Source organism: Falco naumanni, chromosome 10 (genome assembly GCF_017639655.2).
Source record: "Falco naumanni isolate bFalNau1 chromosome 10, bFalNau1.pat, whole genome shotgun sequence".
Classification (NCBI taxonomy): Eukaryota; Metazoa; Chordata; class Aves; order Falconiformes; family Falconidae; genus Falco; species Falco naumanni.
The window spans coordinates 15,705,866-15,723,142 of record NC_054063.1 but is presented as its reverse complement, the minus strand read 5'-3'; the positions used below and the strand labels follow the sequence as shown (position 1 = coordinate 15,723,142).

Below are 17,277 nucleotides of genomic sequence, written 5' to 3'. Positions count from 1 at the left end.
TCTCTTCATAGGCTTTGAACCCTATTTTGCTAACTGTTAAGGAAACAGTTGAAGTCAGTAGAATAGCAGTCATGTACCAAACCAACCCACCCTGTAACATAATGGTCTTTACTGAAAAGCTGAAGCCCAAATGTCTTCGTTGTTGCAGAGAGCTAGCTTATGTAGATGGAAGCTGGTGATATGTGAATGATCATCATGCTGTGTCAAGTCTCATTTTAAAGGCCATAAGTATACCTTTATAAAAGAAAAACAAACTACTTCACCAGTTTGGAGAGAAACATAAATCATGTATTTTTATCACCTCAAAAGACCACTAGAAGATGAGCTCTAATATTTCAAATGCGACAAGCAATCTATACACATGAATCACAATTTGAGTTCCATTACAACTGAGCTGATATATACTACTGTGTGCTTTATGGATTTTACTCTAACATTATTAAGTAAAAACCCAAAGCTTTTTGTGATGAATACCTAACCTTTTACAAGAATTTGTAGAACTGTGGTCCAGAACAACAGCTTTAACATTGCCCTACAGGCTTTAATAAGAAAATACTTTTGTCAGTTTTGACCTCTTAATACTAATCTATGTAAAGGAGATGCATCTGTTAGTAGAAGGCTAATACTGCAGAGGTAAAAGAAAATGTGAAATACTGAAAGAGTTTATGGGAAATGCAGTGAGAAAGATTGAGAAGACAGTTAAGTAAATGAGCAAAGTTTGAAGAGAGGGATCTTTTGTTCCTTGTGCTTCCTTTGTTTAGGCCCAGTTTTTTTTCTTCCTGCACTTAAAGGACTTTGGCAGTGTCAGTTGTTCTCAATTCCTCTATTTATAGTCAGATCATCACTTGATGTCCTTAGTATCCTTTTGAGAAATTCTGCCACAGCAATATTTTCATATAGGTTGTGAAGTTTCTTTTTATCTCTGGGTATTTTCTTATTTTATGTTACGGTCATGTGGTCCTTGCCTGCAATGAATCAAATTCCTTCACCTTGAAGACTTTTAATCCTCTTGCTTCCTTCTCAGGGATGAAAGAGAGGTGTTGTCCAGCGAATTTGGTGTGGAAGCTGGAGATAGAGGGTAGTGCATAAGGTTAATTTTCAGGTGACTTGGTTGCAGTTTTGACATTCTTGCTTTCTTTTCAGACATTTTTTTGGTCCTTTCCCTTTTATGCTAGAAAGTTATTAGATATGCAAGAACAAAACTCCTCAAAGCTATGCTCCAAAAGCCTATTAAAAAGTGGCTGCAAGCAGAACAGTGTGAACACACGTCAACACCTGAGTGTTTCCCAAGTGGCTCTAGCACTCAATGGTGTGATAACAAGACATGTGGGAGGATTTTTCTTGGCTTTTATCTTCCATTTATTGATGCTCCTGACTTCTTAAAATTCATTTCATCAAGTGGCACTGCAACAGAAACAACAGGAATGTGGAGATGAGATAGTTCAAGGTGTTTGCTTGGTGTACAAAGTCTTTTGCCTCCAGGCCATCATTTCTAATTCAGCCCAGATCAGCAGCAGTCAGAAATCTGTGCCAACTGACAGTTGTTTGGTGGCCAACACAAAGTAATTTGGCTAGTAGCTCCTACTGGACAGATGCCTGTAGTATAGAAAGTGTGAGTATAGCTGGCATGTGTTTCATTTTCAGAGACTGGAAAATGTGGGTGTATCGCAACTGGAGCTGCTTTGGTTTAGGAAGGTTAAATAAATACCTGAATTTAGGCAAATGAGATCTCAGCACATGTACAATTAACTCCCCCCACCTTTTGGGGTTAAATCTGATGTTGTGGTGCTAACCCCTTGTAGCACTTCCATTGTGTCTCCATAAGCACTGGGTGGTGAGGGAGAAGGGAGGCTGTAGCTTAGTCTCTGCAGGTGGCTGTGCAGAGGGATGTGGTGGGGTGACCAACTCATCTGTACCCCACTGGCTGAGGGAATTCTTCAGCTGTGTTGTCAATTAATACCTGTCTTTGACTGTGAGCAATCAATAACAAGGAGAAAGTAATAGAGAGAGGAAAAAAGAATGAGTCTGATTCATCTTTCTTTGTGTGGACATATGTAACACTAGAATTAATCTTTTGAAAACCATGAATTACTTTATGTAAAATCTGTGCTACTAAGCAGAAAATCTATCCTGCTGAGAAAAAAATAAAGAGAAACCCTCAGTATAATATCTGGTTTTGTGAGGGAGGAAGGGGGAAGATTTCACTGTTTACAATATCACACAGCTTTGGGATATTTAAACAGGCAAGTAAATGATAGGTTTGATACACTATTGTGAAAACAGTTTGAATTTTGGGTTTGCAGCAGCAGTAGAAATTGCTCAAGCAAACAAAGATATGGGGTCAAGTTCCTACTGCTCCTTAGTTATCTTTTTTTTTTTTTTCCACTGGCATGATGTAAAGCTTGCTTAAAAAAAAAAAAAGAAAAAAAAAGAGGGCTCTAGGTGACTGGCTCGATCTTCTGGTTCTGTGGGACAGGGAAATGTCACAGAGCCCTCTTCAGTAACTCGTGCAGCAGAAGCAGGACAGGGCACTGCCAGAGCTCGAGAGCTCGGGTGAATCTGGAAGGCTGGAATGCTTGCTGACCAACTGAGCAATTGAATCTGCTACATTGTCCTGACAAACATTTCCATGTCATATCTGTCTAGCACTGCAACTGGGATCATGCTGTAGAGTTACTATGCCTTCATGCTTTAGGTTACCAGTGAGACAGAGGTAGGATTTTCAGTGTTGAATACTTTTGATGGTATTTTATGCTCTTGAAAACTCTGCATCAGTTTTTGTCTTTTAACATTGTCATAGAAAAGACGCAAATGTATATGTTAGTTTTCCAAAGCTAAAAAAATTTAGGATTTCATGAAGAACAGTGGAAGGAACCCATTACTATGATACAGGAATTTTAACTCTATTTTAAGGAATACTTTTCTACTAAATTTGCCTTGTTCTTTAATGCTAGAGTTAAACCAGATTGCCTTTGGAGTTGCAAATGGAATTTGTTTTCTTTTCTTCTAATATTGTGTCATGTTATTCATTTTACTAAGCCTGACTGTAACTTTCCTTGGTGGTTCTTCCCACAGATATTGATGAGTGTGCTGCCAAGATGCATTACTGTCATGCCAATACTGTGTGTGTTAACTTGCCTGGATCCTATCGTTGTGACTGTGTCATGGGATATGTCCGTGTGGATGATTTCTCCTGTACAGGTGAGCTCTTAGTTGTACAGCAATAGTAGTGTTACACTCTCTGTGTTGTATGTATTACTTAGCCTCTAATTCAGGGATCCTCAAACTTTTTAAACAGGGGACCGGCACGTAGATGAAGTGGCAGGCAGTCATCTGCGGCTGCTTGGTTTCCCCCCCCCCAACCCCCTGTGGGGCGGGGGGGTTCTGTAAATACCAGGGGACGGATTGAGGGCCCTGAGGGGATGGATTGAGGGCCCTGAGGGGACGGATTGAGGACCCTGGGGGGCCATATCTGGCCCATGGGCTGTAGTTTGAGGACCCCTGCTTTAATCAGTCCCTGTGCCATACCAAATGCCATGCACTAGCTGGCCCTGTGCTGGCATAAAATCTAGGTGCAAGCAAGACATGTAAATGTTTTATGAGGTACCTTTCCTATGTATGGGCCCTTTGGGATTAACTTGGTTCAGGAAGCCCTGTGGTGCACACACCAAGTGTGGCTGTCACCCAGCACATGGTCCCTTCATGTCCCACAGCTGGCTTGCGTGTGAGCTGTGGAGACTGAGATCAGATCACAGGTGTAGTGAGAAGAAACGCCATTTTATTACTTGTGGTCTGAAACTGGTCAGTGGATTGAAACACGAGAAATTATGCAGGAGGAGAAGCTTTCTCGACAGAGCTGAGACAAATATCTAAAAGCAAAACTGAAAGCCCATAAAGTCCTCAAAACCAATTATTATTAGGTGGTTTGAAATAGTTGTTATTAATGCTGAGAAGTAATGTTTTCAGGACTATGACATATGTTATTTAGAAAACAGAACAATGTGATAGCATTAGACAATACATCTAGTGATTCTTTCTTAATACCTGTCAGCAAAGTCAGCTCTAAAAATTCTTAGCAGGAAGTATGTAGGTCTCATTTCTACCTAGAGGTTTTTAAGGGACCTTCTCTGGCAATCTCTGGGAAAAATGTGAGAAACTGCTGGAACATTCGTCCCAGCTACACCTAACTGGATAATATCTTTCAATCACAACACTTCAGAAAGGCTGATCTCAGGATTATTTTGATAGTGCACCTGTCTGGCAAAGCAGGAAAATATCAGGCAGATTTATTGAAATGGAAATAAGTCAGCTTGACACAATACTTGTTTAGAATTGTGTTGGGTGAGCTATTTTCTCAAGTGGAAAGATGGCACAAGAGTATTCAATATGAGAATGATTTCCTGCTTGCAATAATTATGTTGTAATGCACATGTTGTCCTTAAGGAAGGTCATAGGAAATGTTGACTTTCATGATGACAGCATGTCTTGTAGCTAAAGTAGCCTGTAGTTTATAAAAACAGTAGGAAAGTCATGCCCACCTCATGAGAGAGGGTGATACTAAATAGCTGTCAGGAAACTGATTGTTATTTTGCCCAGAGTCATTGTTACTATATAATGTGTGTCTTTTGAGAAAACTTTTGAGATTTCCTTGATCTTTTACAGTCTGTCATGTCAGAAAAGTTTCAGTCCCTAAATTTTGTTCTAAATGTGTGTGCTGCATGAGGTAGTGGCTTTCACGTGGTGGGGAAGGTGTCTTTGATTGTCTGACACTTGCTTTCCATATATGCACTACTAATTTCCTAGTGTTCCTTGCCTTCCAGCAAGGCACTATCATTAGGCATGGAAATAGTTTAGAAAGCACGGTGTTTGTGATTCACTGAAAAAAGTGTGAAGTAGTAAGATAAGTTGCTTGACAGTAATGGGTGAACATTCATTTTAGTGCACGCACACACAAAAAAAATCAGCAACGGGTATAAGAACAAAATAATAGAGTGATTGAGATAACTGTTTCTTGCCCGTTTATTATCTTGCTATAATGACTTCTTTTTTGACGTCACAGTTAAAAAATCACAGCAAGTGTGTAACATAGACGAGGAGAAACTTGATGCGTTGCCTGTTGTATCTAGAAATAATTGTATGTTATATTAATACATTTATTTTAAATAAGTATTGTGCAATAGAAGCCCTAATCCTGTTTTTGTATCTTGCATTATGTTTATACAGACTTTTCCTGTCGGGAATCTTAAAAAAAAAAATAACAATAATAATAAAAAAACCCAAATGGCAGCAGATATTTAACTAATTCCCCCTCATGCTGGCAGCAATGTATGGCAGGCACAAACGAAATAGATTGTAGCCATTTCTCAGTTTTTATAATCTAGGCCTTATTCAAACAAAATAAATGAGACATTATCTTGTTACTGATCCGTGCATTTGGAGACAAGACTAAAAGCCTGAGATGGCCTGGTGTTGTGATTACAACTGGATTTTGGGCTGGTGGTGGTGGTCAGGCTCTAATGGGTTAGAGATAAGGGTTAATAAACTTCCAGTGTAAGCGCTTAAGGCAGGTGCACAGCATTGCCTGTGGTTTATACACTGTTGACCTAAAAACAGAGTTATTCCACAAAGCAGGAGGTATCATGTTTTGGGAAGTCCGAGTCTAATTCATCAAGGTACAAAGTCATCTTCTGCTGCGGTTGAGCAGAATCTGCATGTTGCTGGGCAGGCCTGTGCTTGGTGGCCTTGGAGGCTGGTCCTGGTGCTCTGGCAGCTTTTGAAAGGTGGAAAGTAGTGATATGCGGAAGCTGTAAGTCAGAAACAATTTTTAAGTCGCGTGAAAGAATTTAGTTTGATATTGAGGTGTTTATCTTGATAAAAAGAAATGAAGTGGATATTGAAATGCTAGGTCAATTTGAATTGAGCAAAATGAAATTCATTTGGATATTGTTGAATTTTAAATACGCAGCTTCCAGTGAGGTGTTTTTTTTTTTTTTTTTTTAACCTTGCATCGGTCTCGAATAAAACCGATTGGTACTCCTTTAGTGTTGATGAAACTTTTTTCCCCAAAACAATTTTTGAGTATTTCTGACCATGAGAACTGTGGAGCAGGAACTTCCCATGGTTATCTGTAAGAAGCTACTGTGTTGGAAGCTGTGCTGACTGCATAGAAAATGCAGTCACAGAGATAGTGACTAAAATAATATTCTGGATGAAGCCTACAATTAAGTTCTGAACTATGATTTAAAATTAAGTAGTAGCTATTTTAATAAATAATCAACATTCAGTTTCATGTAAGCAAAAGACATGTGTTGAGGCTCATGCCATGGTGTTTTGTGACAGGTCAGCCTAGCAGTGACTTTCACCTACATTCACTGAGAAAGGTGCATTAGGTTTTTTTTCTGCTTACCTATTCCTAGAGCTTCGAGCTCTGAATGTTGATGAAGTCATTGAGTGAAAGACAGTTTTATTAAGAAAAGTTACCCTTGAATAGGGAGTTCCTTTCAGTCTCTTCCTGCGACACTGGCAGGTTGTTCATCTGTTCTCAAGTAAATCACAGTCTTGTCCATTCTGAAAATGGCAGCAAGATTTGCTGCTCCATGTGTTCTCATTTACCAGAATCTACTGATTTAAAAGCATTTAATTGACTTCCACAGGTTTTTACCCTGCTTGCTTGTTGAAAAATAAGTTCTCTTGCCTTGCTTTCTTTTAACATACCAGTTTGGGAGTTTGCTTCAAAAGTGCATTATTTAGTTTTGTGATTGTTTTTAAAGCATTATAAATTACATAATAAAAGTATCATAATTTCATTTTTGATGGGCTGCATCTGTTCTCTGGTATGATTTTGAAAATGCATTTACATGATTTTCTGTGGTTTGAAACTACAATACATAGTTTCTGTGTCCCACTGCATTCAATCAAGTAAACAAGTACTTTTTCATCTTAATAGGCTGTAAATTATCTGTAATAACTACATTTATCATGCTTATATGAAGAGGAAGAGGTGTAGGTGGGTCTCATCTCTTTTTTGCATAGTGCTGGCATTTTCTTTGAAGACAATCACAATGATCACGATAAAGATTCGTGGCCTTTAACACCTATGATAACCATGTAAGAAAATATCCCTCATTCTGTTAACGTTTTCCTTGGGGCTGCATGGGATACTGAAAATTTCCTAAAAACCTGCAGTCATTCAAAGAATGAGTTGTCTCATTTTGTGTAGTCAGTACTGGGTTTGAATGTTCCATTTGGGTTTTTTTTGTTTTGTTTTTGTTTATTTCCTACAAATATTAACTAATTATGTACCAAAGCTTAAAAAAGACCTTTCCAAATGAGAGTGCCAAGAGATTTTTGTAACTGTATTTGCATGTATTTCTTGTGTCCCTTTTGCAAAATGAAGAAAATTCCTTTGGGCTTGAGAATGACTCGGCCCATTTTGCCCTAAAGGCATCTTTTCAAGAAACAGTATATAAAGTTACCAGGCCATCCAACATACGTCAGCAGCACATTCTGCCAAAATGTGGTGCGACCTGTATGCAGACATCCACGTCTTTATGCACCAAGCTATGCTGGCAGATCTTTTTCCTCTGTGCAAGGAATCCATCTCCAGATTTTACTGTGGAGTTGTGCAGTTCTGCATGGTGATGGAATACTGGACTGTGCTTTTAACCCTTTTTCAGTCCTCATTTTGTCTGATAATGTTCACAGAACTTCTTATATCTTTGTCTTCTCTAAGCAATGGGTCACTGAGATAATTACATGTTACTTGCAAAAAGCAAGCCGTTATTTACTGCAGAATCAGGAAGTGTTTTCAAAAACACCATTCAGTATTCCAATTCTGTGGGAAAATTGATGTTTCATAGAAATATATTGTTTAGAAGAAATCTCGTAATTTAAATGTTAGCCTTAGTTTATATGCTAATTTGATTTACAGTATGGGTAGAGAAGAGGAAGTAAGAAAACCTAATGATTTTGACAGGTTATCCCATAAGCCCCTTCACTTCTGTGTGGCTTCTGGAGCAGCATTCTGTTTTGAACCTAATGCACCTTTCCGAACAAGCCCTTCTGCAGCATGTTATTGGAAAAGCTGTGCCTAAAGCATAGAAAAATGTAGAGTTCTGAGAAATCGCAATTTCAAGGGAAAAAGCCAGCAGCCCCCTTCTCCTGCTCTTCCCTTCTTCCCTTGCCCTATCTGTGAAAGGCAACTCAACTGCAGAAATTTCCTGCTATGGTTAGAACAAATGTTCAAATTGTTTGCTATCGCTAAAATTGATACCTTCAGATTTTTGTTCTGGAGTTTACCTGTCAGGTTCAAGGTGGTGTAGTTGACCCCATAATAATACTAATAATGCAGCAAGTTTCACAATGGTGAAGTGGCAGTCTTGAACGGCAAGTTATTGGCCTCTCAGCCAGAACCCCTGTGTATGTTTGAAAAAAAGCTGAATAGGAGCTTTTAGTCAGCCAGTTGATAATACAGTCACTCTTTGAAAGACAGGGCTATATTTGCAATCTAATCTGCTGATCCTCTTTCCTGCCTTTTCCTTGATGGGGAAATAAATTAGGATACAGGAAAGCGACAATAATATTTTTGGTGTGGCCCTTGAACTTTTGAAGTCCACTGCAGGGTCTTGGGTGTTCACAGAGGTCAGTAAACAAATATTACTGCTGTTCACGTGATGGCCTGTAGTTGGTGAACTGATAGCTGAAAACGCAAGTCTGGGTCATAAGCAATGAAGGTAGGCCTGTGGTGAATAGTTTTCAGGTATGTTTTGGGGAAGAGCCCTCTTCAGATCTTGTTGTTCTAAAGGAGCTCATTAGTGAGTAGTCTTGCCAAGCACTACATAATTTTTCATAGAATCATACAGTGGTTTGGGTTGGAAGGGACCTTAAAGATCACCTAGTCCAACCACCCTGCCAGGGGCAGGGACGCCTTCCACCAGCCCAGGCTGCTCCCAGCCCCGTCCAGCCTGGCCCTGAGCACTGCCAGGGATGGGGCACCTACAGCTGCTCTGGGCAGCCTGTGCCAGCACCTCGCCACCCTCACAGGGAAGAATTTCTTCCTCATAGCTACCCTCTTTCAGTTCAAAGCCACTCTCCCTTGTCCTATCACTACAGGCCCTTGCAAAAAGTCCCTCTCCAGCTTTCTTTTAGGCCCCTTTAGGTACTGGACGGCTGCTCTAAGGTCTTCCCAGACTCTTCTCCAGGATGAACAACCCCAAGTCTCTCAGCCTGCTTTCATAGGAGGGGTGCTCCAGCCCTCTGATTATCTTCATGGCCCTCCTCTGGACTCGTTCCAGCAGGTCCATGTCCTGGAGGCCATGTTGGAGGCCCCAGAGCTTATTGGAGTACTCGAGGTGGGCTTTCACAAGAGTGGAGTGTGTGTGGGGGACAGTCACCTCTCTCGACCTAATGGCTGTGCTTTTTTTGATGCGTTCCAGGGTTTGCCTGGCTTTCTAGGCTGCAAGAGCATATTGCCAGGCCACCTTGTACTTATTGTCAACCAACACGCCTAAGTCCATCTTATCAAGTCTGCTCTCAGTCCATTTTCTGCCTAGCCTGCATTTGTGTTTAGGATTGCCATGACTCAGGTGCAGGACCTTGCACTTGGTCTTGCTGAACTTCGTAAGGCTTGCATGGATCCACCTCTCAAGCCTGTAAAGGTGCCTCTGGATGGAATCTCTTCCCTCCAGCACATCGACCACACCACACAGCTTGGTGTCACTGGCAAACTTGCTGAACTTTTCTTTTAAAGAAACATTATGAAAATATTAATTAGGTTGGGGTCATAGTTATGTCACTATTTGTAGATCAGGTAGCAGATGTTCAGCACAATGGGTGTGACTGGAGATAAGGGCCTTGGGCAGATCTGGACCCTCCTGATTTTACTTGGCACTAATAGGTTGATATACCCTGCTCTGAAGCATTCCCTGCTTCGGAGTCCACTCTGTCCTCTATGTGCTGAGGAGAGCCCATTGTCCTTCTACGAGCTGCATCTTGATTTGTGTGCTTGTCCTCTCACTGCATTCTAAATGCATTTGGAAATCGGTCTTAAGCCAACCTGAATGGGTGACACTATTTGTATCAAGCAGGCACAAAACACTCTTTTGCTGGTCTCTCCTTTCCTGAGTTGCTTATGTGTCAAGTGCTGAAAGGCAGGACAGGACTTAGCTCCTGGTGTTAAGTAGTACTCCTTTGTTTGAACCGCAGTCAATAGCATCTGTGCTCCCAGAACTGCAAAGGGAAATGTTGTTTAGTTCTAGGTGCCCTGAAATACAGAAACATTTGTTTCAGGTTCCTCAGTGGGCTCTTGGCCAAGTTCAGCAGCAGGTAATCTGTACACCAGTGGGTATTGCTTGCATCAGAGAGCTTTTCTTTGCTCTGCAGGACAAGTCAACAGAAGACTAGAAAAGTATTGAGTCAATCCAGCAAAATAAAAATGGAGCGATTCCATGTCAGATGACTTAGACTCGTGCAGGTCTTGACTCAAAACCCATTAACTCAGTAGAAAGCTTTCAATTGCATTCATTTTGGCTTTAGATAAGTCCCACAGATAAATAGTGCATTCTTGCCATAGAGAAGCTCTGTTACAGTAATACTAAAAAGGATGATTCTTTTGTATTGTCAGAGAATGCTGTACTAACATGGATAAGGTGGCTTCTCAGTGCATCCCTAGAAGGCTGGTAAGTATTTAACTGCTGTTTTGGAACAGGGGAAGCTGAGGCACAGAGAAGTGGAGCATCTTGCCCCAATTCCTGCAGAGACAGTGGCAGCATTGGAGAGTCTAGTAAACAGAAAAAATGGATGTGGGAAAAAACACAGACTTAGACCAACAAGGATTCAGGGAACAGTGAGGTTCATTTTGGTAGGCATTCATATTTTCACAGGAAACAGTAGCAGGTCATTGAAGCACAGTGTGCATGGGCCTTGAGTAACCAGGTGACCTTCAGGTTATAAATCCTATCCTTCCTCTTTCCATGAAGTTTTGTAACATCTTTTGTTACTTTGGACTTGAATTATTTGCCAGTCCTCTAATTTTAAATGCCATGTTACCTTCTTTTGTTCCTGACTTCACCTTCATTTACTGGGTTTAAATTGCAACATTTTTTACATTCCTTCTTTTAAAAAAATGCCGTTAGGAAGCTGCATATTTTTTGCTCCTAAGTGATTTCAATTTGAGGAAAAAATGTACTAAAAATGTAATATTTATAGTGATTTAAATTCCTCACTGGTAAATAGTTTAATTAAACATCTTTGTGCTTTCCTGTGCTCTAGGCATGGAAGTGTTGCTAATTTCTCCAGAGTAGTTGGTAATCCTTTCAAGTCCTTTTGATACATTGATCTTCTCTAACTTTATTAATACTAAAATTAATTAAACAGCTGACCGCAAATCATGCTGATAGTTGTATTTCTTGACTTAGCCATAATTAGCATTTTCACATGATTTCTTAGCTGCAGCCTTTTGTGCTGGTATATATTCTTCCACAAAAAAATATATTTCACATTTTTTTGCATATGCAAGTTCATGCTTATGCATAAACTCAAGTATTATGCTGATGCTTAAAAATAATAATATTGATTTTAATACTCCTTCAAGACCTACGAATGAAGCTGTCTATCTAAAGAACAAGTGAGGGCAAGCCTTTCAATGTCACCTGGTCAGCATTTGTCCTGAGCACTTTTATGGCAGGATTTCTCCTCGATACAACAGAGCTAGATCCATTTTTATGGCCCAGAAATTCTTAATTCTTAAATCTAGCAATTACTATAAGCAGTCAGGGAGGTGAGAGATGGAGAGCCACCTCACTAATTTCTTTGTGCTATCTTGAAAACATGCAACAGCTGCAGCATCGATGTCAGTGGCTGGAAGCAACAAGCTCTCATGTTTTAGTCATCTGCTTCCACAGTAAGTGTTAATGCCTTAAGGAGTGTAACTTGCTTTTGGGAAAGTTCTCATAGTTTTGGAGCTCTAACAGCCAGGGTTTGCCATCTTCTTTGTCCAAACAAGCAAAAAAAGTTCCCCATGCTGTATTCTGTTACTAGAAACCATCTATAGCAAACTCTGTTGGTCAGGCACAGAACTGAACTCTCCAACTAAATCATGGAAGTAACTGAACCGGAGAGAAGGGCATCTGGCTCACCACGCCTCCTCAAGGCAGGATCCATGAACCCTGAAACATCCTTATTCTTACCTGTTCTTGAAAAAACACAAACAGCTTCAGTGAGGGAAATTCCTTAATTCCCTTTGAGTTTCCCGGCTCCCCAGTACTTACTCAGCTGTTTAGAAAGGTTTGCTTAATGGCTCCCTTAAATCTCCCTTGCCACAATTTAAGCCTGTCACCTCTTGTCATATTCTCAGTGAATACAGAGAATGCTTTGACCTTTCTATTTGCAGTCCTTTTTAATATTTAAAATCTCTTTTCATGAATATGCTTTATTCTTCTCATCTGTAACCTATTTTTAGGTTTATGGCTGAACATTACAAAAATATTATAAGGGGTTTTTCTTTGTAACATCATGTTTTCCCTTTAGAAAATTCTGAGCCTGTGCCTCCAAACTTTTGGTGTCTCACAGACGTGGGGTTTTCGGTGGTTTTTTTTTCATTGAACTGCAAGATTGCTGTTGTATGTCAAGGAATATGCTCTAAAGAATGGTCCCAGGTAAGAGGCACAGTGTGCATGGGGTTGGCAATTCAGATAGACGGATGCAGCCTAAACCTCCTGTATTGATTTTTGGAGTCCTGAGTTGTGTTCATGTCTACTGCCAAAGGCTGGTTAGCCAGGCACAGCGCTGCCCACTCTGGGTAGGAATTCACTGTTTGCCCTGCTATATCCCTTTTTTCTGTCCAAACACATTGTTCAGCTAGACAAAGAAGTGTCAGATGGGTGACTAATGGCCGGATACAGAAACAGTCAAAGTGTTTTGCTTTTGGGACTTGAATGCTTGAATGGCTTGTCTGCTTTCAGTAATAATGAGCATGTTACTACTGGAAAATATTAAGAAAAAAAAGCTCAAATGCTCCTCCAGTATACAGATGTATATCTTGCAGCATGTAGTATCTGGAGTCTTGTGTGACCAAAATCTGTGCAGTGTATGGCACATAGATATGCATTTCTTCCAAAGAAGCCCCATACAGAGGAAGAGGAGCCCATTCACATTGGAACATGGGAGAGCCAAATTCCTACCACTTCGATTCAAGGAATGGTGGAAATGATCAGGGATGCAGTCAGTGGACATCTTGAAAGGCCATGAATTTGCAGTATATTGACTTGGATTTGACAAGTGTGAAATTTGAGGTTTTCCTCCTGAAAGGTAGTGTGTCATGGTGAATGAGACTAGTCTGCCAAGGAACAACTGACGTGTCTGTGAAATGTACAGCACTTTGCTGTTTTGCTGTTGTATCTTTTTATTTGCTGCTTGGATTTAAGATTTACAGAGTAAGGCCTTTATTTCTGAAACAGAAGAATTATATAAAGCTTGTTAAGCTCAACAGAAAATTTCCCATAAAGTTCATGGTGCTTGTGTCTGAATGGGTTTTTCTGACAATAAGAAATATGTATGTCAAAGGCTTTAGCAGGTCTTGGGTTTTCCTTTTTTAATCTCAATGTGCATTTTATACACAAGGAAATAATATATTAACATTTCTCGCTTTGCTATGATCTCATTTTTGTACCTGTGCTGAATGTTTCATAGATGTGTGCATATTGATTGTGAGAAAGCTGATGTTTTATTAAGAGCTATTGATTCTTGAATATCTATTACTGTATGCAAGTGATCAAAGAATCACCTTCTGAGCAATCTTAGATACTGAAAAGACCTTAGGACCCTGGTTCAATGATGGGCATCTGTTATTTGTTTGAAGTAGCTGGGGTTTTTGTGTGAGCCCTGTTTAGACTTGCGTTGTAGATTGTCCAGCTCTCGCTTTGCTGGTTCTGCAGCTTCCCAGATAACTTAAAAAAAAATATATGCTTTTTTCAGCAGAAATGTGTGCACTGGGAGGTGGGGGAACAGGTTGAAGGTGTGCTGCGTGGTTTGTCCTTTTGGGTGGTCTCAGTCTGGTTTTGAAGGACCTTTATGTTGTGCCTGTGAAGAATAATATTGAGATATATTATGGGCAATATTTGCAGGCTAATGCTAGTATGTCTGATAACCTAGCTAAATTTATTTCTGGATTTGTAAACATCAGCAAATAACTGTAAATCTGGTAGTGTTGCTTTTCTGAAATGTTTGTGAAATAATTTTAAAGGCTGTAGAGGAGCTGCCACTGGCAAGCAGGCTTGCTTGGTCCTTAAGAAATACAGCCTTTGGGAGCAGCACAGGGAGGGAGAGAAAGAGAGGTGCTTTGATCTATCACTTTGTAGTTAATATTTTCATGCTTTCTACTGTAGGCTTTTTGCCTCCCAGTATGAAACTTCCTATTTAGTTACATGATTGCATGTAATAATTGCTCAAACTGGGGATTTTTCTGACTCTGCCAGAAATAACTCTTATTCTTCATTGTCAGAGAAGTGGGACAGAGCTAGGCAAATGAATGACACAGTCTCGCTAATTGTGGTCCCATTAGAATAATATATTGCGATTTTTATGTGCTTAGATTTTTTGTTTTCTTTTCAGAGTTTACAAATGAAGTTCATTTTTAGAAAATACAGTTCATGTTGGTAGACTGAGATAATCAAGTGTTTTGGGAAAGGCTTTCCTGTTATGACAGATGATAGCAGAAGGGGCCAGAAAAGCAGGCTGCCAAGCAAAGGATAAGGACGGCCACGGAGAGACAGCTTAATGACCTGTAAGAGTAAAATATTATTTTCCTGTTTATTTATGGTGAAGAAAAGTTTCCATGATCCCAGGAATTTGGTTTAGTCTGCTTTGCGCTTCTCGTAATGGAGGGTTCTATTTCACAAAATTTAATCAATGTAAGCTTTTGTAATGCTGAACTGCCTACCAGTATTTGTCCTTTATGCTAGTTTTTGGCTTGGCTTTGATTTTTTGCTTTCAAAATAGCATGATTGTTGAAAGTGGTATTCTGTGGAATATCTGACATAGCAAATTCTTCTTCAAACAGTAAATTAAGAATGTGTATATTTAGGCACACGTGCAGTCCACAAAGGTGCAAAGGAGATCTCTGATCTTTGGAGTCTTGCTTTCAGATAGATTCCTTGGTATCTATCCAATACTGAACTGCATCCTGTATTTTAATTAGGCCATAAATATGGCTTTGCAATAAAGCAAATACATTCCAAAAGTAATCACATTCAACCACAACATAAAATGTTATTGTCTTTTCTGCATGTGCTAGTAGTATCTGCTCAGTACAAAGATAAATAAATGCTCCGTCCTTTTACTTCACTCTTTGCGTGCTTTTAGGAGTCCCACAAACCCTATGATGCATTATGAAAAATCATCAATTACAAGTGATTTATGAGTAGAAAAGGTACATAGTTATCTTGCCTGGCTTTGCGGTGTCTGGATGTACTTCATAAAATGGGGAAAAGCAGGAAGGTAGATTCAATCTGATTTTGCTGTACTGTTGTACATCCTTATCTTCTATGTAGGTCCCTTCACTCCATGCCCTCATTGCATCATCAGTACTCTTTCACAGAATCACAGAATGGTCAGGGTTGGAAGTGACCTCTGGAGATCTTCTAGTCTACACCCTGCTGGAGCAGGTTCACTTAGAGCAGGCTGCACAGAGCCACGTCCAGGCAGGTTTTGAATGTCTCCAGAGAAGGAGACTGCACAGCCTCTCTAGCAGGCTGTTCCAGCGCTCTGCCACCCTCAAGGCAAAGGTGTTTTTCCTGATGTTCAGATGGAACTTATTGTGGTGCAGTTCATGCCCGTTGCCCCTTGGCCTGTCGCTGGGCACCACTGAAAAGAGCCTGGCCCCGTCCTGCTGGCACTCGCCCATAAGATATTTGTAGACACTATAAGATTCCCCACCTCAGTCTTCTCTTCCCAGCCCCAGCTCTCCCAGCCTTGCCTCACGAGGGAGATGCTCCGGCCCCTCATCACCTTTGTAGCCTCCGCTGGCCCCTCCCCAGCAGTTCCCTGTCCCTGGAACTGGGGAGCCCAGCACTGGGCACAGCGCTCCAGGTGCGGCCTCACCAGGGCAGAGCAGAGCAGATCACCTCCATTAACCTGCTTTTCACCTTTGGAAAAAAGAGCTTGCCCACGTAAAGTACTGCTGTGGAAACATCTTGCAGGCTTTTTGTGTCCTAACGGAGCTGGTGGCTGTGTTGCTGGCTGACGGCCCTGCCCGAGCCCCACTCTTGGAGTGGCAGCATGCTGTACCTGCTCCCGGGGTGCTGGAAGGCTCACGGGACGTGTCAGATCTTCAGCAACAGTGCAGGGAACTTCGCATTTCTGACACTGTGATGAAGTTTCAGGGAAAATCACATTTCTATTCTGAGCTTGGACCGGGGTGTGCCTTTCGAGGGATGTGGCCCTGTGGTGTGGATGTCAATAGCTCCATGTCTTTCATGATTACTATGGCCCCATCCAGCTTGGGGTTCAGTCTTAGGCACGGGGGCTAATCCTTTCACTCTAGGACCACAGGTAGCTATAATGTATTAAAAACATACAGAGTTCCCTCTTTCTGTGCCTGGCATGCTAAAATCTTTTCATCAATTCACTCCGCGCTTAGGATACTAGGCTTATACTGCTGCTCAGTGAAAATTCAGAATCCACAGTCCACGTGACTCTTCTCTAGCTCTAGAGAGTCCATGTGGGCTCTCTAACTGTTGCAAACTCAAGTAGGATGTATATGGCATCTGATGACGTGGGTTCCTTGGCATTTTGTCTTGTTGCTGCTATTGGAATTGAACTACTGTCCGGGATTATTGAAATAAAGAAGTTATAGATGAAATAACGTTTTTTTTTTTTAAAAAAGTTAAATAAAATTCCTAGCTGATGTGAAATACATGACAGTAACAGAAATGGCTGATCTTACAGAATTGTTTGCTTAGGGTACCAGGCAGAGCGAAACATATAAACACACACATGCTGTCTTCCATGGTTGATGCTTCTAGAAGAAACAGAAAGGACTATTTTTAAGGGCAACAGAGCAGCCTTGTTCCACCTGGATTGCTAAAACTTATGACCAGTTTTGTGTGATTGAGTGTCCACAGCTGAACATTATTGATGATACTTGTAAAGACAGCAAGAGGCTGCTTTGTTGCACAGAAAATTAAGTTGTATAAGAAGTCAGCTGGAAAGACTTAATCCAAGGCATTAATGGAATTTGAAATAGAACCATTTTTTTAAAGGAACTTTGGAAACAAAAAGCTA

At 40.6% G+C, this 17,277-nt stretch overlaps 1 protein-coding gene across 3 annotated transcripts in view; it reads left to right on the top strand.

Annotated features, from left to right (window-relative positions):
• The window catches only part of NELL1 (neural EGFL like 1), a 292,473-nt gene that overhangs the window by 136,353 nt on the left and 138,843 nt on the right, over positions 1 to 17,277 (top strand). For all 3 annotated transcript variants that reach the window (XM_040609298.1, XM_040609297.1, XM_040609295.1), the window contains exon 13: positions 3,076 to 3,201. In XM_040609298.1, coding sequence (XP_040465232.1) covers positions 3,076 to 3,201 — 126 coding nt within the window. The remainder of the gene's footprint in view (positions 1 to 3,075; positions 3,202 to 17,277) is intronic.